This window comes from Sinohyriopsis cumingii, chromosome 1, assembly GCF_028554795.1.
Source record: "Sinohyriopsis cumingii isolate HCF-2022 chromosome 1, ASM2855479v2, whole genome shotgun sequence".
Taxonomy (NCBI): domain Eukaryota; kingdom Metazoa; phylum Mollusca; class Bivalvia; order Unionida; family Unionidae; genus Sinohyriopsis; species Sinohyriopsis cumingii.
Genome location: NC_142961.1, coordinates 163424023 through 163449630, shown reverse-complemented (window position 1 = coordinate 163449630; position 25608 = coordinate 163424023). Strand labels below are relative to the sequence as shown.

The window sequence follows — 25608 nt, the reverse complement described above, 5'->3', positions numbered from 1 at the left end:
GTTCTTATGGCCATTCATATCATGCTCAGCTGATGTAAACATTTTGTTATTTAATTTATACTGTACGAATTTGTATTGTGTTCATCTGTGAACACGTGTGTTACAATGACAGGTTCTGTTGTTAAATGGTGTATCAGAAGCACCACTGTGCTTTGGACATGGCTGTCCATAACAATATTGCTAACCTTCTGTGCTACAGAGAAAACGAGTGTATTATTTTCAAAAGCCAATGCTAGTGAAAACAGAATCTTGAAAACTATATTTTTATACATGCAGTAATGAATCATCTTTCACTGATCATTAGAACAAATTGTATTATGTTTTTTCTTAACCCATTGCTTTTTATGTACTGGATATATCCATCGACTGTGGTCTGAAATAAAGTTGTGGTTATTGTTATTATTATTATTATTACTGAAGCAAAATATTTAGCTGTATTCTTAATTATCTTTGCTATGAATTGTTCAGCTTGACATTTAGATGTTCAAATCTACCTGATATGGTATATCACATGTAATCAAGGTGATAATAAATCTATTTTGCCATTTCATATATTCAGAGCTCTATTTAAGATCTGAGCCTGTCATCGTCAAGTTACCATCTGATATATTCGAAGCCCTATTTAAGATCTGAGCCAGTCATCGTCATGTTACCATCGGATATATTCGAAGCCCTATTTAAGATCTGAGCCTGTCATCGTCATGTTACCATTTGATATATTCGAAGTCCTATTTAAAACCTGAACCTCTGTTACCATCATGTGAAGATAGGTACTGGAATTACATATTTACTTCTTGTGCCCTTGTAGCACAGATGTGTAATATCCCCCACCCCATATTCCAGGCGAACATTTTATTTTCCTCTGTGACAACATTTCTATAAACTGGGCAAATATACTTTAGTAAATGTAACTTTTCATGTACATTATCAAGCGTTTTCAATGTAGCCAAAATTATGTGCCAAAAAACTAAATTTTGGACAGAGAGGAGATATGAGAATGTAAGAGACAGGACTTTGGGTATGGCTCAAAACAAATGTAAATGACTAAGATGTGTACAAAATATTAATCATAAATATCAATTTTAACAGTTACCATGTCTATGAAAATTTTGAGAGCAAGCAAACCCTGTAAATGAGAGTAAAAATATTTCATCATAGAACTCTAACTCTAACTCTCTCTAACCGGCTAGAGTTTTTTCAAACTTGTTTAAAAAATCCTTCTAATTTCAAAAGGCATTTTTCTCTCAAAATAAACACTTAAACAATGTCCAACAGTGCTATTGGAAAAATGTTTCCATTTTAAGAATGAACTATTTATTTATGCTATGAAAAATCTAAACTAACTGTGTACAGGCTTCCAGTATCTGAAAATGTGTTTCTGTTGTACATGAACTTTCCTAAAGTAACTCCTCTGTAACCTTGCTTGCTCTGCAGACTGGTCACATCCAGATACAGTCATTCTAATACTAATAAATGCTCTGCAGACTGGTCACAGCCAGATACAGCCATTCTAATACTAATAAATGCTCTGCTGACTGGTCACATACAGATACAGCCATTCTAATACTAATAAATGCTCTGTAGACTGGTCACATCCAGATACAGCCATTCTAATACTAATAAATGCTCTGCAGACTGGTAACATCCAGATTCAGCCATTCTAATACTAATAAATGCTCTGCAGACTGGTCACATCCAGATACAGCCATTCTAATACTAATAAATGCTCTGCAGACTGGTCACATCCAGATTCAGCCATTCTAATACTAATAAATGCTCTGCAGACTGGTCACATCCAGATACAGCCATTCTAATACTAATAAATGCTATGCTGACTGGTCACATCCAGATACAGCCATTCTAATACTAATAAATGCTCTGCAGACTGGTCACATCCAGATACAGCCATTCTAATACTAATAAATGCTCTTTACTGTAGTTACCACATTAAAAATGGCCAAAACTTAAGCTTGGCTATAGCTTGTTTAGGGACACTTTTTATTGTACTTAGATTTCCTATTTAACAAACTTCTTTGTATGAACTTAACTGCATGTACAATTATTATTAAATTTATTAATACCTGAAAACAATTTTATTTACCTAAAACCTGTATTCAAATAAATATAAAGGATATTATCTATAATCAACATACCGGGTTATTAACATTATTAAATAATAATAATAATAACAATAATAACTATTATTATTATTATTATCATTATTATTATTACAACTATCAGCAGCAGCATTATTTTTCACCTAACTTTCATACAGAACGAAAATGAATTCATGGCAAAAACAGAATATTCTGATTGCTCAAAACTTCAAAAAATTTTAATGACACTAACATCTTCCTTATCTTATCCTTTGTAACCTTTGGAAAAAACTGTACCTGTCTTAGAACCCCCAGCTGAGGCAGAGCGTGGCCTTGCTAGGGTAGTTAGTTTCTGTGTATAAATCTGAACAGCTGAGGCAAAAGAGGAGGCTGAGGAATTGTACTGGCTTGTCCCTGTGCGCATCGATGTGGGAACAAAGTGAGGTTGCATTGTTCCGGCAAGGCTCCCACTAGGTCGCCCATCACTGCTGGCCTTTGGTACACTGTAAATCACTGTTATGTGTGGAAACGGAGATTAGTAAAGTGCAAGCATCAGCTACAAAAAACCTAAGTGCTAAGTAACTATGAACTATCACCTTAAACCATACCATTCACTGTGCAATTGTTTGTGCAATAACCACACAAATATCATAAAAATTGGCTCTTCATTTTTTTTCTTCTCTTAAATGTGACAGATACAGGATTATACAGGATTAACTGGTCAGATTAAGAAATATTTATTTATTCCTGATTAAGAGGGACAAAATTATTTTTAAGGGAAAGTTTCAAAAAATACTGCACTCTAATTATTATTAATATTGTTGACTTTCTTCAGCACATGATAGACTATACACAGCGGCCAGTATAACTGGTGGAGGATGAACCCAGGGAAGAACCATCAGTTCACAGGAAGCTACTGGCAAGCTTTCTCACATACCCACGTAGACCAAGCCAGAGACTCAAACCCATGCAGAAAGAGGTGAGCTGGCAGTCATTGATTAAGGCACGTGATTTAGGCCACTTGGTCAACCCGGGCCCTATATCATTCTGAAACCTTGTACACCACTCCCTCGATAACTCATGCCCTGATAACTCACAAACCTGCTTATAACACAGGCTCAGGTGTAGATCCCATTTTTTTTAAAATCAGAAAATACCTCCCAAAAACTGATCCCAATTTTTTAAACTTGAAAAAAAAAATTGTGATCAAAAGTGGTAACTGAAACACTGATATATTGCTTGTTTTATGTTCGAAAACAGTAGATATGACGTGGAAATTTAATCATTTTGAAATTATCAACTTTTAATAGGAAGTCATAATTGGTTACATTTTCTTTCCAAATGACATTCTTAGTAAACCGTAATTAAAGATATTCAATGAAATTTCAATCAGTGAAAATGTTACTTATGCCTAGTGTAGGCAGTACATTAATATTTGAATGCCAATTAAATAATTTCTATTAAGTGAAATTTGTGTTTTAATTTTATCATTTAGTTCCTCTTTGAATGTAATCATCATAATGCAATGTGTATTTAAATGTAAAATGTGTCAATCTACCGCAACAGCTATGTCCGCAAGCGTTTCTCTGAGAACCTAATTAAGTGCCGACCGTGTTTTGATAATTAACTTGCAGAAGTATTTGTTTTATTGTTATACTGAATTAAAAGCAGGCCTACTTTGTATTATCACAGTAATTATGTCTTTTGAATCAAACAAAGGAGATGGAATCAAAAAAGTTAAAAGGCATGCAAAGCCTACACACTTAAAATCTACTGGCCCCAGTCATATGTCTGGTGAACTCACTTCAGTTGATCAATTGAACACTATTATAAATGTTATTGTGTATGCAATATAAACTACCTTAAATTAACCAACTCATTCATAATTGTCATTAAAGATAACAAGGCAACCAAATGAAACGAATACTTCATATATGGAATATTGTGGGCAAGCGAGTTTCAGAGAATTCCTGAAATGGCACTCAGAGATATTCTCAAGATGATCAGAAGTTTCACTATTACTTTAATGAAATTGCGACATCAATAATGTACTAAGTGAACAATACAAAAATTGAGTTTTGACGTAGGAGATTATCTCACGATATAAATGTCGCTAAGTTTTGAAAAAAAGGAATCTTCTTTGGTGGTTTATCAACAGATAGTCTAGTTCCTGACTATGTGGACTCCCAACTTGGTAGTATGCTTTTAAATACCACTCTGGTAACCATACTAATCAACAAAAGAAAAAGCAGTGACATAACACACAGATGGTTTTGCTCACATGTGATGGCTGTTGAAACCAGATGGAATGATCTTTCACATGTTGGACATTTTGAAAATGTTATTTACACAGAATAATGAACAACTTCATTAGAAAAAGCACATTATTAACAATTATTATTGATGTGATTGTTAAATGAAGATTCAGTCATTAAACAGCCCAGTTCCCTACCCACCCACCCAGTTTTCTCAATGTATAAGTAAGCAGATTTTTCAATTTTTTGGAGGTCCTTCAGTAACTTGTGCCATTGCTTATAGTGCAGTCTGTGTTTGTGGACCCCATTGTGCACGAGTTAAGGCAGAGGTGTATTTGCTATGGATATATTCTAAGCATTCAACTAATGCAAAATACAGATATATTCTAAGCAGTCAACTAGTGCTAATACAATTGTTAATTTACAATTATTCTGATAGATAAAAGTGATATTTCCTGCTATTTCTTATCAAAATAATTACACTACAAAATATTATGCTTTTGACTACATATTTTATTATATGAAAATAATCTAATAATAATTTTCTTATGAAACTTCTGAGTATATAGTTTTCTTAAATTCTATGTGGCTTATCTGAATCTCTAATGCCTGCATTGATGTTCCCAACATAAACGAGATTGAAAATGTTTTATCATTTTGTTTTGTTGACAACAAAAGCAGCACAAGTGTGACTTTTAAACCTCATGCATGTTAGGTGGATGAAAAATGTAAATCTCAAGGCCTCCATTACCAAATACTGCAAACCTATTCCACTCCTAATTTTCAATCTTTTCTATAATTTTGAAAGCAAAAGCAGCAATCACCCAATACCAACATATAATATAGTGGCATACCATAAAAAAGCACACACCATACTTACTATCAATGTCATGCAAGATCTAAGCTTCTATCTCTTTGTTTAGCACAATATTCAAGTTCATAACACCACATGTTCATAACAAAATAAATTATTTGTTCATAACCTGGATCTAAATGCTGTTTTTCTGTAACATTTCTAACAATTTAAACTCTAAGAGAATAGGTTCTACCTTTTGGCACATCTTCCCATCCTGTGATGGTTTTTGGTGGGGCATCTGAAGCCTCTGATGCATTCTCTTGTCTTCTGTGTGGTTGCTCAGTTTTGGTGGCAGAGATGGGATTGTTCTGTTTTGCAGTAGTAGTTGTGGTGGTACTTTGGGCTGCTGCTGTTGAGTTGGCTGCTGTTGCTGAATTGTATGCTGCTCTTGAATTGGATGTTGCTGCTGAATTGGTGGCTGCAGCTGAATTGGTTGAACTTGATGCCTGATTGGATGCCTGGTTTTCTCCACTGGATGATGATTTGGGGTTTCCACCCAAGAAGATGCTAGCAGACTTGTTTATCTTAGTATAGGTTGTCAAAACTTCCTCCAGTTCTCCCTCACTAAAAATATCCAAATTAATACATCTGATCCGGTAATTATACAGTGAATTATCACTTTATAATTTCTATTGATTTTAACATTTACATTAAAAATAATTATTATTCTAATTACTCATCTTCCTACTCAAAGATTTGATATAAAAAAAATACTGGACTGTTACAGTAGGTAAGGAATGCATCTTCCATGGTGTAACATTTAGTCAACAATAAGATGAATAGGGTTGACTTAATGTGCATCTAAGTCACAAAAACTCTATTAAATATTATTAAAATATGTTAAAAACTGAACTTGAATTATTATTTAACAACAGACTTTCTTTCATTGTACCTGCATTTTATTGGCTAGAAAGTAATGCAGATTATCTGATTCAAGATAAATGAGTTATGGCAGCAATGACAAGAGAATATTTATGGAGAACCCTCACCAATATAAATGTAAAATATTTTGTATTGTTGTATGAATGGTAAAGGGAGATAACCTTATGTGACATGCACATAATGTGAGTTGATGCATCAAGGGACTGTACTTTTTAGGAGTGGGACTTGCCATTCTTGTCTATTATTTGTAGATGATTTGAGTGGAATGCATCAAGGCACTGTACTTTTTAGGAGTGGAACTTGCCATCCTTGTCTATTATTTTGTAGACGATTTGAGTGGAATGCATCAAGGCACTGTACATTAGGAACAGGACTTGCCATTCTTGTCTATTATTTATAGATGATGTGAGTGGAATGCATCAAGGCACTGTACATTAGGAATAGGACTTGCCATTCTTGTCTATTATTATAGATGATGTGAGTGGAATGCATCAAGGCACCATACATTAGGAATGGGACTTGCCATCACTGTCTATCAATTTATTGATGATGTGAGTTGATGCATCAAGAAACTAAATACTGTGAGTTGGACTTGCCATTATTGACTGTTTATTTGTCACAAGATTCTCAGCCTTGCCAGTCACAACAATCAGTAATATACATGTTGTGAAACTATTCATCAAATCATTGATGGAGTGCAGTAATCGCAAAGACAAATACATATTTCAAGAGCTAGCTAAACAAATCATAATATGTTCCTATTTTCTTGTCGTATAGGTTGAGTTCATACCATGTCAGGTAATTGGGTGGCAATTACTTCATTTCAGACACCGGGGGGATCAAAGCTTGCTTTCTTCTTCCGCATCAACATACATGGCTGTCCTTATTTTACTATTGGTGTGACAGCCTTAGATTGGCAAAACATTCTTTGTGAACTTGAGTCAAAATAGAAATCTGACAACTATTCTTTGAACAATCAACTACCAGAGCAGAGACATTTCAAAAGTGAACACTAATTCCTTGGCATATTGCAAAAAAATATACTTGATTAATCTCAATCTAAGCAAACACAATTACTTCTGTAGTTGACCATGGTAAATCCCCACCCTTCCTATTACATATCACCCACCCTGCTCTGGACGATTACCAAGGGGCCATTGCCCCAAATGTTACACATGTGTCTTGCTACCAAGATTTCGTGTATAAATTTTGGTAAAAACATAATGAAAAATTATCAATGTAACTGAACTTATTGTGTATCTGACCTTCCAGGGACATATCGGACCCAACTCACAGATGGATCTCATATGGTCATCAATCTGCCAAGTTTAGTAAACTGTGAACCAGCAGTTTATTAGGAGACATATTTACTGACAGACATAATAATAAATGTATGGTCAGACAGACAGACAGAGGATACAATGCTATCTCTGTATTAAAGCTTAGGGATTCCATAAAATGCAGTATCACCTGCAAACCAAGCTGTTGTATATGACTAGCAAATACTCAGACACAAAACTTTAACACAGAATCTAACACAGACACTTCAATCACATTATTGTAGGAAAAGATTATACCTATGTACAACCATTTTAATGAACAAAAAGGACAAGGTCTACTAAGTTAAATTTATATATAAAAAAACTAAAAAAACCTCTTTCTTTTCTGTAGAAAGTTAGACTTGTCTGAAAAACACACATACTGCTACAAATTATTTCAGATGTTACCTTGCGATGTGTACAAATCTCTCAAACTTCTCTTCATCCATATGCCTGTCATCCTCCTGCTTCTCCAAATGTTTTTTGGACTTCAGCTGATCTGTCTCCTAAAAATGCACTATATAATTAGCCAATTGTCAAACAATAAATCAGGTATTATTTTTAATTTAAAAACTATTTTATTTTATACATCTAAGAGTACAGACAATCCAGAATTGTGATAATATTTTAGAGGTTTGAATGCATTTTCTTGGGCTGCTCTTTGTTGAATAACTATTTCTAAGTAGCAGTCATTACATAGAAAAGTAGCTCGTCACTAATTTGAAATAAAATAACAGCTAAAATAACATGAAAAATTCATTAAATTTGCACTGTTAGAAGATCATACATTCATATCTCATACTGAATGCTCAAAGAAAAGAGTATGTTGGTGAGTGAATGATTTTAGTATGACTGTTATTAACATTGCATCAGTTTCAAAAACAAAATAATCTGTGTGGCCAAATTTATGATAAGGTCATAAATCACTAAAGATTTCCAAAAAGGACAGGTCTACTTTTCATTGTGAATTTCTTTTTTCATCTACTTATCATTCTCTTTCACAGAATTGTTATAATGATTATTACAGTTTTATAAGAAATGCTAATTAACATTATTTAATAGGAGACAAAAATCACAATCAAATCATTTTACATCCAATCTTCCTCCGAGTTCAAGCTGCTACAACACAATGATGTGAAAAACAGAAAATGTATTCATGATATCATAATATAGTGACACCTCATTTCGAACTACGCAAACTGTTCCAGTGGCCTAAGTGGTTAGAGCATCTGCCTCTGATGCAGGAGGTCATGGGTTTTTAACCCCGGCCAAGTCATCCCCACTAAAGACATCACAGCAATATGACCAAAATTGTTAAAGCTACACTAAAAATATAAATCACACACATTTCAAACTATACGGTAAAAGTGGACTTTATAAAAGCAGGCTTCCTTAAATGACTTAATACTGTTTTTGCCCATGCATAATATTGAGCCAACTGCAAACAACTTTTAATACCTCACACAGTACCTTTTTGAGGTCCAATTGACTACAGGAAACTATTTTCGGACTGAATGCATTTTCTATGTCATAATATACTTAACTATGGGAATTATACTTGTTTCAGCAGGTACCATTATTGCCAAGCACCAACACTGTATTATGTCAAATAATGTCTTTTCCATGTGATCATGGAGTACAGTGCCCAAGTCTTTGATTTTTGCACTATACCCAATACAGCATTACTAACAGGTCTTTAGCTTGTGCACTATACCCCATATAATAACACATCATGCCTTTGGCTCTGGAACTATGCCCCATACAATAAAACTACCAAGTCTTGAGCTTGGGTGCAATACTACACACAGTAAATCTACCATGCCTTTGGCTTGGCCATTATGCCCCATACAATAACACTACTATGCCTTTGGTTCTGACACTATACTCCATTCAATAACATTACTAAGCCTTGGGCTTGGGCATAATACACCATAAAATAAAACTACCATGCCTTATGCTTGGCATTATATCCCATACAATACCACTACCATGCCTTGGGCTTGGGCATAATACCCCATAAAATAAAACTACCATGCCTTATGCTTGGCATTATATCCCATACAATACCACTACCATGCCTTGGGCTTGGGCATAATACCCCATAAAATAAAACTACCATGCCTTATGCTTGGCATTATATCCCATACAATACCACTACCATACCTTGGGCTTGGGCATAATACCCCATAAAATAAAACTACCATGCCTTATGCTTGGCATTATATCCCATACAATACCACTACCATGCCTTGGGCTTGCATAATCTATGGACAGTTCAGGATGTATGAAGTTTTTTGTTGCATAATCTACTGAAATTTACCTGAAATAATAAGCTGAACAAACAGAACAGATGTTGATATGCATATCATGCTTGCATAAAATCTAAGTCTATGCAGCTGAGCACAGGTCATACATGAGCAAATCAAACTATAATGGTCTACCTCAAATAAATTGTTTCCATTTACAAACACATCACATTCAAGGTACTATCTGATAATGAGTTTTGACTGTAACTGCATTTTCTACAGTAATCAGTCAAGTCAGTCTGTGTACAGAAAATTTCTCAAAACATTCAGATTAAATACTTGTTAAATGAAATTGTAAGCAAATGACAAAAATGAAATTTATTGGGTATTACTGATGAACCAAAGTTACTTAAAAGATGGTTAGAATATGAATCACAGTAATCAAATTCTTGCCCACTTTACTGACAAATATGCAATGTGCCTGTATTGTGCACCACTGGTCTTGACAGGATGTTATTGCTTTAAACATGTCATTTTAACATATTAACCCCTGGTGCATTTTGTCATTTTTGCCTGAAAATCGAGTAAGAAACACATTTTGAAAGCTATTTCTGAATATATCCGAAAACACCAAATCCCCGGTGATCTTTCAATAACATACTGCCAAACTGTGTTAGAAACATCGTTTTTCATTGGCTATTTGACTCACGCATGAGCAGAAGGGTAAAAGTTGGATTTTTTTTTTTGTTGCTAAACGAAGCCATTATTTTTGTATGGAGACCACTCTTTACTCCAAATGCCCATCTTATCCTACTATTTGCAAAGGCTCATCTGTCTGTTTGCAGTTCATACCAGTTTGCCTTAGATCTGAGACCAAAAAGTCTAAAATCCATACACAAAATCGGAATCCGACCACTAGCGAATTTTCGGTAGAAAAAGTCAGGTCCAAAAAATGAGTTTTATCTGTATTTTGGAGTGCAACTAGATATTCCAGATTATGTGGTATCATTGTAGAACTACATCTGTCTACCTTTCTATAATACCGCCCACTTCAGTGTATCATGCATGACCATGACGGTACAGAGCTCGGCAGTAGGTTACTACCTCCTGCCCCGTTAAGTCGTCGCTAGGGGTTAATGTGTTAAGTAAACAACTACACCCATTCACGAAGTAGACATGGGCAAGAAAATTAAACATGAAACATCATTCCAACTCACTGATACAACTAAATGTATTCAATTTATGCATTACAAAAATGTGGAAATTTTCTTTTGTGCACATGTAATAACACGAAAACATATCATTTTAGAAAAAACTGACAAAAGGGGAGATAAATCTGCTCATCACAGCACAATCATAACTATTGTAAATCATAGAATTTTAGTGAATTTAGTGAACAAACTAACTTTTGCTACAATTTTTTGTACTTTAAATTTATATTATAAAAAGATGTAGATGAAATAAGTGCCTGATGATGACCCAAAAAGTCAGTTCTATATGTAATCAGGGCTAGCTCATAGTAAACACTAATTTGTTTATACTAAGTACATAATTCTGAGTGACCCAATGGACTAATGGACATTGCTTGAATCTGTACTTTGTGAATTTATTTGAAAATCCATTACTGCTGGCATCTAACCATTGCTAAGCAAAGAAATGCATTTATATTTCTGCTAACAGGAAATTTACACAACTTTTATACCATATCATACATTTTATGAAATTAAAAGTAAAATATTGTTATTTAGAATAAGTGACAATCAAGAATCACTTGTTTGTCTTTCAGATGCAAGTTTCATTTTTTACTAACACCAGGATTCATACAGCTGTTGGTGAAAAAAGATTCCAGACCTTTTCCAGACTGGTATGCAACTTTTTCCAGTCCCATCTGGTACATGTATTTAAATTCTCTGTCACTGTAAATGAGCATGTGGTATCCACATGATCTAAAATAGTATCTATCAACCATGAATGTGTGATAACTACGTCACATGTGTCTTGCCAACCACACTAAACCTGCATGCAGTTAACAAATGCCTCATCCAACCCCATGATGCAAGAACTTATATAAACATAACATCCTAAAATTCCTTACTTTTCCAGATCTTTAGGAGAAAATATTTATTTTCCATACATTTTTGAAGTCTGGAAAAAGCAGTCTTTTTTCCCATACTTTTCCAGATGTTTCAGACTTTGTACACTCCCTGTAACACTCTAAAGTGCACCATATGTTTCTGTACAACCATCTCATGAAAAACTATGTAAGATATTTGTACAACTATCTCCATTAGAAACTACATAAATGAACTCTATATATAGATCTCATTTAAACATGTATTACTCAGATGGATGTATACTGCTTTCTAACATTCTGAAAGAAGGCACATTCTCCTATATCTAGAATCCAAAATCAAATTTATATAGAGATTACAATGGCTTTGTGATACATATAATGAAGCTTCTGATCAGGAAAATCAACACAGTTTGATTTAACACTGCATAAAGATAGCATACATCACAAAAAACACTCCCTAAAAGCTCAAGTGTGAGTTCTAAATGTATGTCAGACTTTAACTCACTCAAACCAAATAGAAATATGATCTGTTAGACACTGAATTTAAAACTATTACAGTATTTCTTCTATGATAAACCCAAGGGGTCTGTGTTGTAAAACTGCTTAAAAGGGGTCAGGCTATGTGGGCCCACTTTTTCTTAAACAAAATTATGCAGAAATTTTGAGATGGGAGGGATGGTCATATTATTGAGTAAGGGCTTATCATTGGAGAAATATGGACACGATACATTTATTGTAAAAAATTCACTCAGTTCAGATTTAAAGCTGTTATGGAGCTATCAAATAAGCGATAATATTGATGCAAATATGACAGCATGTTCCTCAAATCCATAATTTATGGGTTTTAAAAAAAATATTCAGTAACAATGATCCAAGAATAATCATTAATCTTGTTTTATTTGAGAGCAACCATTTTTAAAGAAGAATAGGTTGATCTCAAATTGATAAAATACTTATACCTTGAAAACAGCATTACCGTTGTCAGAGATAAACTGTAGCATGAATAAAAATGGGACAAGAAAGTAGGCATTTTATACAGCATTTTTTATTGATTATAGTAAAAGTGTTACAGTCTTAAAGTAGCAAGCCCCTTCAGGAAGCTGATGCTCTACTCAATGCAATGTAGCCAATTTGCCATGTTCCGATAAATACCATATTTTTCCAATGACAAGCTATGTGGAGTTAGGTCATACATTCTTTTAAAGTTGTGGGTGAGCTTCATTATTGGACAAGACCTTAACAAATAATACATTTTTTACACCATGATGAGAGAAAAATGGACAAGTCAAAATGCAGTAGACACAAGATGAAACTATCGGTACAGTACATTAACATGAGAGACGCTGCTATTGAAAGAGAATTAAAAACAAAAATGTATGCTTATCAAATACCTTGCAAACATAGTTTCTGAGGGTGGTGGATAAACTAATTTTAATGATTTAATATTTACCTGTTGCTACTGCATAACTGGTACTTTTCCTGGAGGAAAATACCCTGACTGTATGATAAAATTTTCTCCTCCCATTAGGGTGAATCAGAATATTTCAGAACACTAGATCGCCTGGGAACACACACACACACACATACCATTTTTGGCCAATGCATGTTACCCAACCATTGCAATGAAGACTGTGTGTCCATATTTTAAGATCACAGCCATTATGTATTCTTTACATGCAAGTGGTGTGTTTGAAGTCTTCAGTTAAACAAGACCAATATCCATTGGATATCAAAGATTTTCAAGATAAACTATGGCTCAATAATAATTAAAATTAAATTGAGAATAACAGTCAATGACAATCTCCTAAAACATGACTTTTGACCAGAAAACAATAAAAACTATTCTACTAGCAAGAACACAAACATTACACCAAGCAATCAAATACACAATGCAATCTAAAGATTACTCCCACACCACCATCCACTATACAATACTTTTTAAAGATCACTCCCAAACTACTACCCATTGCATTATAGTCTAAAGATTACTCCCAAACCATTGTCCATTACACAATATCTAAAAATTAATCCCATACCAGTGTCCATTTACACTATGAAATTTAAACATTGCTACAAAACCACCATCACCAGTGCACCTGCAAAGGCTAAGTCCATTAACAGCAAAAGCTAAGTCTATTAACAGCTTGTTTTTATTTACCATAAGCTTATAATACAGCTTTGGAAGGTAAAATTCCCAGTTACTTATTCTGAGTAAAGAGTGCAGCTTAATAAATTTGTAACTCTGTGTAGACTGTTCAGCCATATTAACGAAATTATCTGATGGATTATGATCAAACACTACAGATATGGATAAACAATTTTTCTGAAATAAGGACCCATCTCAATCTACTATTATTAACAGCCTTTCTCTGCAAAAAACACTATAATGAAGCCACACCTGGGACAATGACACTGTCTAAACATTGTCTTGTATAAATTTAAACATGTTTTCTGCCTTAAAATTGTCTCTCTTTTGAGTGTGTTCAAAAAAAAGGTAAATACTATGGTTGGTGCCAATCTTTTTGAGGTAATGGTGACCATGACCCTAACCTTCTGACCCTGTACTCATCAGGCTTCTTCCTGTCATTAATAGCAACCAGATGAGTTGAGGCATGTAATGTGTTCCACAGATTCATACTACTTTGCAACCAGAGTACCACAAAGGCATATGATATGCAACCAACATAGGGGGAAAACATGTCATTCTCCAGAAATGAAATCCAAGGACCAAGTCAGATTTTGCAACAGTGACCAGGGAAGCATATGTACCAAATTTCCTTGAAATAGTGTACAGAAAAGTTCAGAGATGAAATGAAAGGGCAAAATCAGATTTTAGTAAAAGTGACCACGTTGTCATTTGTTTGGGACTTGAAGCCACCAAATCCAAAATCAATAGTGCTCCTTCTTTCATAATGGATTATAATACATATATCAAGTCTCAATAAGAATTTGCTAAAGAAAATGAAATTCAAAAGCCAAATCTGTTTTTGTAACAATACATGAATTTAGTTTCATACTAAATGCATTGTGTACTTCTTAAGTTATTGTCCAGAAATGAAAAACAATGACCAAATCTATTTTTAGTGATAGCAGCCTTTACCTCGGAGATAGTGAACCCATATCCTTAGCATTATATATTTTAAATTTTTTGGAATTTGGTTATTTGAACTAAAGGTATGATCTGAAAATTAAATGCACGGGCAAAAACGTTTTAGTAAATGACCTTGACCTTGGAACTAATGAACTGCAAATTAATAGCATTTTTACTGGGGCAATGGTGAAAAAAATGTACCAAATTATGTTGAAATTTGTTCACAAGAACTTAAACTCTCACCTGGAAAACAAAACAGATGCCTGCAAAATCAGATGATGGTCAACTAAAATACCCTGCAACTTTTGTTGGTTGAGCATAAAAACTTATTTCACTTTCTCAGTTTGGTGAATGTGTATGAAACAGATGTAATGTTTTCTCATGGAAACCATTTTATGTTTCAACAGGTCAGTGACCCTGAACTTTGATCTTTAGATCCCCAAATTAATAAGCTCATTTGTATTCTATAGGGTAACCAACCTGAAAAGTTAGATGAAGACATGTTAAGTTGAACTTCAGTTGGTGAAGGGGGAACTACAATGTAAACAGATAAGCAGACATAACATTATATGCTCCATTTTACCAGGTGGTGAATGTGGGTGGGAAAGGCACAATATTGAAACTTCCCTTTAATGGTACAGGCAGCAAATACTTAAAATGATAGTGTTTAGTTCAAATTCACAAGCAAATAAGTTTTTTGCCACAAAACACTTTATCTTTCCATAGAAGTTTGACTTAAAGACATTTGAAGTTCTACATATAAAAGTGTACTGATCAAAACTTAAAGTCAAAGTGAAGGGTATACTCAACAAATCTCCCCCAAGTGTGTGTGCCTAAAATTATACCATACTATTACCATTTTCAAATAAATCCACACAAATACTTCACACGTACAATTTGTCTGTTCCAAGCAAATGTGCTCTAAAACAGTGATAATGTTAGCGGAATGATGGCTCTATTGCCTGTCCAATGAAATTTGAAGTGTACAAAGCACTTGTTTGTGACATAAATCATCCTTCACCACCCAAACTTACTGCTAATCTCTGGATTTTGAGAAAATGCTGCAAAACATGTGATTCAATGTCTGTGATTAGCAATGACAAATAATCTAATGCCTTTCTATCTAAAATCATAAATGATTGTTTACCAAATAGTCCAGGATAGATTTTAAACATCGCTGAAATGAAACACATGGGTATCTACATTATAAATAGGGCTAGCCTACACTTTGCAATTCCCAAATATACTCCCATGTAAGTCAAACTGCAAAGTACATAGAACAATATATGCCACTGCATAATTTATAATTTACTATGAAATCTGGGACAGTTTGTTAGGACTAATCAAATGAATAAACAAAACAGACCCTGATTTGTTGATGCATTCTGTAATGGCAGATCAGGGTCTATGTTGTATGCAGTTGAACCAAACTTAAATGCGAATATATACCTGAGACCAACTTTTGAAATTTAATTAATCAAGCTCTAAACATTCTATAAATTAATAATTCATATTTAATAGACATAGCCTGACTTTAAATGGACAATACAAACATAAAGAAGAAAGAAAATTAAAACTTAAACTAGAGCTACTTCCATACTTAGACATTTATTACACATTCCCAATGACTTCCCAACCTCCTTCTGGAATGTGACCCAAAATCCATTACATGCATTATATGTCATCCCACTAAAACATCATGAATAAAAACTGGTTCAGAAATATTTTAAAATGTCAGTGATTACAACTGTGTTCATTTAAACTTGTGATCTCCGAGATACCACTAGTGGAGGGCTCCATTATATCCCTACAATAAGGGCTACTTACGTACTCAAGTTGTGAATTTGCACCCAGAAGTTTACAAATGAACAGTATCACAATGAATGTATCCCCTGCTTAAGCAAGCAGATAAGAAAATGTTTGTTCAAGACTTGTAAGCTAAAACTGAACTAGCTCTAATGTGTGCATCAGTTGTACGAGCCTAGACATACCATCTTAGAGTCTGGTACAAGCTGAAAATTGGAGTTTCGAGTTATTAATACTAGAAGTGTAGAAAAAATATCTAATTTGTTTTAAGAAATCACAAAGCAAGAGCTGCACCACAAACAGAAAAATGAAATTCCTTATTCAGACATATAACCAAAAAATGCCTCTGAGCTTCTTAAAAGAAATGAAAAGCAATAAATACAATTACTGAGAAAAGTATGTTTAGATTTTAAATACATGTCCATGATGATAGAGAGAAAATATACAAACATCAACAATGTCCATTCAGGGTATATGTACAGGGGAAAAAAAGCTGAAGGAATATGATCCTGAAGTGAAATTTCTTTCAATTTACATTAACGATTAATAAGGATATCCCTTACACTGTTTGAGGTAAAAAGATTAGTCAAATTTCTGCAAGATCTGACTATGTCACTAACAGCTACATACTGATATCAGAACTAACAACAGGTAAAATATACAACATTCACGTAGTCAAAAACAATATTTAGTCTGAAAGAAATGGTTTGAGTTTTCTTTTAAATTTTCATCTCTGAACACTGACGAAATCAATTAAATAAATCAAAACTGCACATGCCAACTCATGCTTTCATATTTCATAAAATAATCTATGTAATCTATAATATCTGTCAGGCATTAGTCCCAGGTTAATACAACTATATATATCCACATGAAAACTTCGTGTCCACTTAACTTTGTGCTAACTCGACATTATTTTTTTCCTCTCTCAAATTAGGATTCAGTGACAAAGGTCTAAATGATACACTGATTTGCAATGAAATGAAACTTGTTGGTTGTCATGCACAACAAAGATTGCCTTGATTTCCAATCACATTAATCCCTTACTTCCTTTCCATTATTTTAACACTGTCACCAAACTATGTGTAGCCAAATGAAAATACTATCATTATTCTAAAATCTTCAGAAATGTTGTTTCACTAGGTGACATTTGAAAACAGAAATACTGAATGAAGAAAAAGAGCAGAAATAGGTATATGTAAAGTGGTTTCATGGTTAATTATGAAATATATTTATAAAACACTCTATTGGAAAACGAACTTATGAGAAAGAGGACAGCATGTTTAAAACAGTGGCATCCACTTCAAACGTTATTTTCTTCTCAAATTGAATAAAATTATGTCAGAAGCCACATGATACCCCACTCAGTGCATTTTTCTATGAAAATGTATGACTTATCTATTCTCAATTAAAAAATATAATTTTTTACATCTGAAAACAACTAATTTCCTGATAAACTATTTTTTAACATTAATTTGATGCTGTAGCACTCACCTTGTTGTAGATATGTACAAAATCACCAAGCTGCTTGGCCAATATTCTCCGTCTATCATTAAATGGCAGTTTCCTACTGGGCACTACTACTTTAAAATTCTGCTGGAGGTTCACTGCAGCTCTTTTAAGGAATCTCAGTACTAAGTCCTGCAAGCAAAAAAAGTCTTAAAGGAACCTAAATGAATGATGAGTTTCTGATAATTTATCTCCCTTGACATTCAAACAACATCAAAGCTAATTTAATCTGTATAAATATAATATGGAGCATGGGCATGCATATGCATTATATTAAATAGCATTCAATTATCCTCTAACTTTCATATATTGTAACATATTTCATTTTCTTTCAAACAATTGATGGTGCATTACAAATTTTCAGAAGGAATATTAACTCTCATCCAAAAACTACAAAATATGCTTTAGATTAAATTGAAAGACAAACAGAATTTTGATTCTATTCATTCACTTGATTTGTTTTGCAATGAAATGATGATTGAAAATCATTTTTCTCTATTTTATTAATACCTAAATTCAGTTTTTGGGATTTATATAACCAAAAAGCTATTTGACTGAATTCCTAAGAGATATCTTTAAACAAATTTGTATCATATAGTTTTGGATTTAGTATAATTTTTTGGGAGAGTTTTATTAATGGAACAAGATTCTAGAAAAGTGCTGATGGCTATTCCATTCCAAAGAATCCAGCAGGGGTGGCCCATGATTGTAATTTTTATATACTGATTGGTAGTTCAAAAGCAGCATAGCTCCTCTGCAACAAATATTTCTGTGAAATACTGATGACACTCACCAAAGCCATTAGCACCCCACAAGATATACATGTAACTTGCTTTTACCATTTGTTCATTCAACCCATCCATATCATCCTGAGACATCTGTGGGCCATCTGTTATCAACCTCTGTTGAACCCTCACCAGATACATGGCAAATGCTGATCTGGCTTGCACTTTGCTAGAAAAGAATGAAAAACTAGAAATGTATTCATCAGACAAGGTTTCCCTATCACAGAGCCTGAAATGACCCAAACACAAAATTTAACCATGGTATGACAGATGGCTGGATGGAGATATGAATAGACAAGAATAACAATTAAAAGCCCTGCCACTGTCATGACAAGGAACATTTATCTAGAATGAAAATTTAATGAAAGTGTTCTAAATTCAAAGTATTACATGACCAAAGATGAAAATAATATCACTGGTATCATGGAAAACTGTCATGCCTTACATGACCAAAGATGAAAATAATATCACTGGTATCATGGAAAACTATCATGCTTTACATGACCAAAGATGAAAATAATATCACTGGTATCATGGAAAACTGTTATGCTTTACATGACCAAAGATGAAAATAATATCAGTGGTATCATGGAAAACTGTCATGCCTTACATGACCAAAGATGAAAATAATATCACTGGTATCATGGAAAACTGTCATGCCTTACATGACCAAAGATGAAAATAATATCAGTGGTATCATGGAAAACTGTCATGCCTCACATGACCAAAGATGAAAATAATATCAGTGGTATCATGGAAAACTGTCATGCCTTAGAACTTTGTTACAATGTACAGACAACAAATAGGATTATTTTGCAAACAATGTTAACACCAATACTGACACAGATCTTACCCTGGAACATGATGTATATATATGGGTATGAGAGAACAAGACTGATGTCATCGTTTAAATCCATGTGCAGTGTCTATCAAATTGTTTATCAGACAAAGGCTAATGTGAAGTATAGAATAATGACTGTAGGGCTATTGTGAAGTGCAAAATAATGACAATGTAGGGCTATTGTGAAGTGTAGAATAATGACACTGTAGGGCTATTGGATTTGCCAATTACGTACTTTAAATAGGAGTCAATGCATTTTTAACTGCAAACAACATAGACCCTGATCTGGCAGATCAGGGGATAAATTGCTTGTTCTTCTGATTACTCCTATTATGTGACGGCAGATCTGGGTCTGTGAACTTTTCATTTGGACTCATGAGTTATATGGCAACTAAAAAACAAATGGAATCCAAGTTTTGTAATAAACTGATTTGACCCCATACAAATGAGGGATCATAGCCAAATATCCTTCCTATAAACCAATAGGTGCCAGCATGGAACAAAGTTGTCCAAGATTATTTCACAATATTCTCCCTGCTTCACAAACAAGCAATAAAAAGATAGCATCTTCATCTTACTTTACAAAATGTCTTGATCGTATGGATCATGGACATTATCATTGATGAGAGAGGAATTAAAAAGATAAAGAGCTAAGTTATCTGGGCAAAAGAAGCTGTTAATTGAGATAGGTAATCAAATACTATGGCATAATCAGCAATATTGTTGTCACAAAAGGAAAATTACATTTTTCATATGTCAATTTTACACAATTTACTTCGTGATTCTTTTCTGAAATTACTTTTCAACATATTCATATCCCTAAAAATTATATAATTCATGGACCATGGAGCGATTTGATCAGAATAATTCTTCAGATATTTGGTGGGGTAATTTTGCACAAATTCTAGACTTCCTTAGAAAGGATTGTAGCTGTTTTGTTTGGAAATATACACAACTCTTGTTGAATATTTTTACACTAATCATATATTTGATATTATTAAGGTAAAATCATATCTGCATTTTTAGTCAAGTGTAAATGTCCTTCCTGTTCTCAAGTTGGAGACCTATGACAATAAGTTTTTAAAGATGTTGTCCTAGTCTAGTATTTTTATAAATCATATAAATGAAGAGAAAAAAACTTGCTTTGATGCTGCTGCTCTCCTCCAGAAAATAATTTTCGGTAAAAAACAGAGTATTATTATCCTTATTATGACGACTATGTTTCTTATTTAAAAATGGTTTAACCTGATAATAAGCCCATGCATGGGAGAGAGAGAGAGACAGAGATTCACATATGCATGTGCATTGATATATGTCAGATTTACTAGATGTGAAATGGTCTGTTTTTATTTTATTCAGACAGCCTATACCTAAAAGATTACTTGGAAGGGACAAAAGGAGAGAAATTATCATGGCCTAAATAATGCTGTATTGTTATTGGCATAAATTCAGTTTTTCAGTGACAGTTTGCAGTAAGATTCAGAACAGTACATTGGATTTTATTGCAACAGAACCAATGATGTAATATTTTAAAAGGGAAATATTTCTGATTAACACACAAACACACACACATCATGGATTTATTAGTTATTTATTTATATGAAACCTTACCTCATAGAGGTAATTATTATAAATTTACCAAAGGTATCTACCTCTTTGTAAACATATATTTCACATTTTCTCACCAAATAAATTATTTTATTATTGATAAAGATTTAAGTACAAAACTGTTCTCACGTGTGTTTTGTATATATTTACAGTTGCTTTGCATACATTTAATTGTCTTATAATGATGGAATAAAAATAAAAAGACAATCAGTTATACATTTTGTATTTTCTTAACTTCTTTCTTCTATGTATTGAATTGTAAATTGCAACTTGCCATTTGCAACCTTTGTTTATGAGAATTTCATTCAGTCACACTAATCAGGAGAATTTCATTCAGCCACACTAATTAGGAGAATTTCATTCAGTCACACTAATCAGGAGAATTTCATTCAGCCACATTAATCAGGAGAATTTCATTCAGCCACACTAATTAGGAGAATTTCATTCAGTCACACTAATTAGGAGAATTTCATTCAGCCACACTAATCAGGAGAATTTCATTCAGTCACACTAATCAGGAGAATTTCATTCAGTCACACTAATCAGGAGAATTTCATTCTTCCACACTAATCAGGAGAATTTCATTCAGTCACACTAATCAGGAGAATTTCATTCAGTCACACTAATCAGGAGAATTTCATTCAGTCACACTAATTAGGAGAATTTCATTCAGTCACACTAATTAGGAGAATTTCATTCAGTCACACTAATTAGGAGAATTTCATTCAGTCACACTAATCAGGATAATTTCATTCAGCCACACTAATCAGGAGAATTTCATTCAGCCACACTAATCAGGAGAATTTCATTCAGTCACACTAATCAGGAGAATTTCATTCAGCCACACTAATTAGGAGAATTTCATTCAGTCACACTAATCAGGAGAATTTCATTCAGCCACATTAATCAGGAGAATTTCATGCAGCCACACTATTTAGGAGAATTTCATTCAGTCACACTAATTAGGACAATTTCATTCAGCCACACTAATCAGGAGAATTTCATTCAGTCACACTAACCAGGAGAATTTCATTCTGCCACACTAATCAGGAGAATTTCATTCAGCCACACTAATCAGGAGAATTTCATTCAGTCATACTAATCAGCAGAATTTCATTCAGTCACACTAATCAGGAGAATTTCATTCAGTCACACTAATCAGGAGAATTTCATTCAGTCACACTAATCAGGAGAATTTCATTCAGCCACACTAATCAGGAGAATTTCATTCAGTCACACTAATCAGGAGAATTTCATTCAGTCACACTAATCAGGAGATTTTCATTCAGCCACACTAATTAGGAGAATTTCATTCAGTCACACTAATTAGGAGAATTTCATTCAGCCACACTAATCAGGAGAATTTCATTCAGTCACACTAATCAGGAGAATTTAATTCAGCCACACTAATCAGGAGAATTTCATTCAGCCACACTAATCAGGAGAATTTCATTCAGCCACACTAATCAGGAGAATTTCATTATGCCACACTGACCTGGAGATTTTCATACAGCCACACTAATCAGCAGATAAGAAAAATAAGTTAATAGCATAAAGATTTGATATAAAATATGACTGATCAATAATACATTGTTCTGGTTAATGATAAACTCCAAGGACAACCAAATATCTGGACCAGGAGTTTTCTGTGGCTCCACCTGTTGGAAAGATAACTGACTATGACCCCCCCCCCACTGTATACTGTACACTTTGTTGGAATATATAAGAAAAAATCACATCTATTCCAACAAAATCTAATGATAATTTTGACTGTCTATTGTGATTTGTTTCAATAACACATAAGTTAGTTTTATAGTCTACAAAACTATAAAATGATCATTCAAAAAAACACATTAAATAAGGTAAAATTATCCTTTTATACAATCATTTGGAAAATTACATTTTGCCATGAAAGGGTAAACTCTCAAAGATAATACATCTTTTCTTTAAAAAAAATAATAATAAAAAAATAAATAAATAAATAATAATAATAATAATAATAACTAACATTGTCATTCTCATATATTAGGTACTCCTCAAATAGTCCACAATGAAAATTTTAAAACATTAAATATAGACCAAAAAGTAATATAATAACAGCAGGATGATCATGATGACAATCAAAACAATGAAGCTGAAGGCTCCAAACTGCTAACTAAGTCTTTGTGGTCGTATTTATTTTTTTAATATCAGTCATTTATGTATTTTTCAAATTTAAGATGTATTACTGATTTTGCTAGTTGTGTTTCAAATTTTGATTGTATTAACACTGGAGTATCTATCTTACTTTATTTAATGTATGTAAATGCTGTTATATTGGTGTTAAACATGTCATGGCCTCACAAATACTTAGGGCAGTTGCCACTAGTTCTCACAACTTAGATACTTTCAAAAGGTAATCAAGTTAGTTACCTTTTTTGCTTAGAATATTACCATAAACTTTATTATCCTGCCTGTAAAACAGCATACAGCTGGCTATTTGCAGTAAATGATGTCAGTGCTGTGTGATATGGCTTATAGGTAATTTCATGCAAACACTGTTGGATCAAAATAGATAATAACTGGAACATGTAATTATCAGTGGAATGGTTCAGCACAAGATAAATATATTGCCCAGATGCCCTGGACAAGTTGAAAAAATATCCCAGGCAAGTGCACTTCACTATGAGTATGCCTGGCCCTGCAAGCTTTTATCCCATTAAATATTTTTGTTTTTGGTCTAGACAACATCTGTCACTTTCAGTACTCATAGGACTGTTACCAGAAGTTTTAACTGTGATGACTGCTATAAACAATAAGTTTCTTGTCAAAGTTGTCAAGAATTGGGTGTATCCAAATATTTCACTCTGTATTACACTGGTAATACTGAAAACAAGAGTGCCTCAAAGGTACTGTCTCTCTCCTGTTCAAAAAGAATTTCCAGAAAATTAAGATCATTTTATTTTAACTGCTGAATGTTGAAACCATCTCTGATGTTCCTGAGTGATATGGTTGGTTTTCAAATTTTCAAATGGCCATCTTGGATGTAAGATTGGCACCATTTTCACTTATGACAAACTAGACACTATTTAAAAGACTTTTGGCACAAACACCATGTTGATACTACCACTGATTCAGAGAATTAGCAACACGATGTTCTATATGTTTATTGTGCCAGTCATAATGGATATCTGTGGGGCATCCTTCATATTCTGAACCAACCTGATATCATAAGAATTCTTTTGGTGAAAACCCTATGTTAATATATGACCATCAATTCTGGAGGTGTAGCCATAACAAGATATTCAAGATAACCACTATGGTGGCCACGCAAATGTCAGATCAGCATTGTTTTCATTCAAGACCAAACAGACATCATACGAAGCCTTATTGCGAATTTCAAGATGGCTGCCATGGTGGCCATTTTTTATGTCAGATAGGCACCATCTTCATTCTGGACCAACTAGATATCATAATCAATCTGGTGAAAATCATCATGTCCTTTCCATTTTGGAACAGTAGTGATAACAAGGCTTTCAAGATAGCTGAGATGGTGACGATACTGGATGTCAGATCTGCACCATTTTTTTATAGTGCCAATTAGACATCATAAGAAGTCATCTGTCAAAATGACTTTCCATCTATAAGGAGTAGTGGTTAGAAGATTTTCAAGATGGCCACTGTGGCTTCCATTTCGGATACCAGATAGGCTCAATTTTTATTTAAGACTAACAAGACTCTATAAGAAGTCATTTTGGTGAAAAGAACTGTTTATATGAATTTGCACTGAGGACAAGTAAGAACAAGTTTTTCAAGATGCTTGTTTAGTGGCTAGCATCATTTTCATTTAGGACTATGGCTACATCATAAAAAGTCTATAATTAAACAAAAACATATTGATATGACCATCCATTCTGCTGGAGTAGTGATAACAAGATCTTAAAGATAGCCACTGTGGCAGCCATTTTGCATGTCTGGACGACACGACTGTCATTTAGGATCAAAAAGACATTATAAAAATTCTAGTGAAAACCCAATTCCAATATGACTCTCTGTTCAGGAGGAGTAGTGATAATAAAACTTACAAGACGGCTGTTGTGGTAGCCATATCAGATGTCAGCCTGGCATCATTTTCATTTAGAACCAAGTAGACATCATATGAAGTCTTTTAAGAAAAACCCCATACTGATAAGACCATACATTGAAATGGAGTAGTAATAATAAGATTTTCAAGATGGCCAATGTGACAGTGATATTGGAA

General features: G+C 33.6%; 1 protein-coding gene across 1 annotated transcript in view; it reads right to left on the bottom strand.

The window, feature by feature from the left end:
- The window catches only part of LOC149808287 (tubulin polyglutamylase TTLL5-like), a 134732-nt gene that overhangs the window by 42488 nt on the left and 66636 nt on the right, over window positions 1–25608 (bottom strand). The window contains exons 22-26 of the mRNA XM_089975654.1: window positions 18974–19088; window positions 18120–18266; window positions 7817–7914; window positions 5401–5771; window positions 2394–2609 (exon numbers count right to left, since the gene is read on the bottom strand). Of these exons, the coding sequence (XP_089831780.1) occupies window positions 2394–2609; window positions 5401–5771; window positions 7817–7914; window positions 18120–18266; window positions 18974–19088 (947 nt within the window). The remainder of the gene's footprint in view (window positions 1–2393; window positions 2610–5400; window positions 5772–7816; window positions 7915–18119; window positions 18267–18973; window positions 19089–25608) is intronic.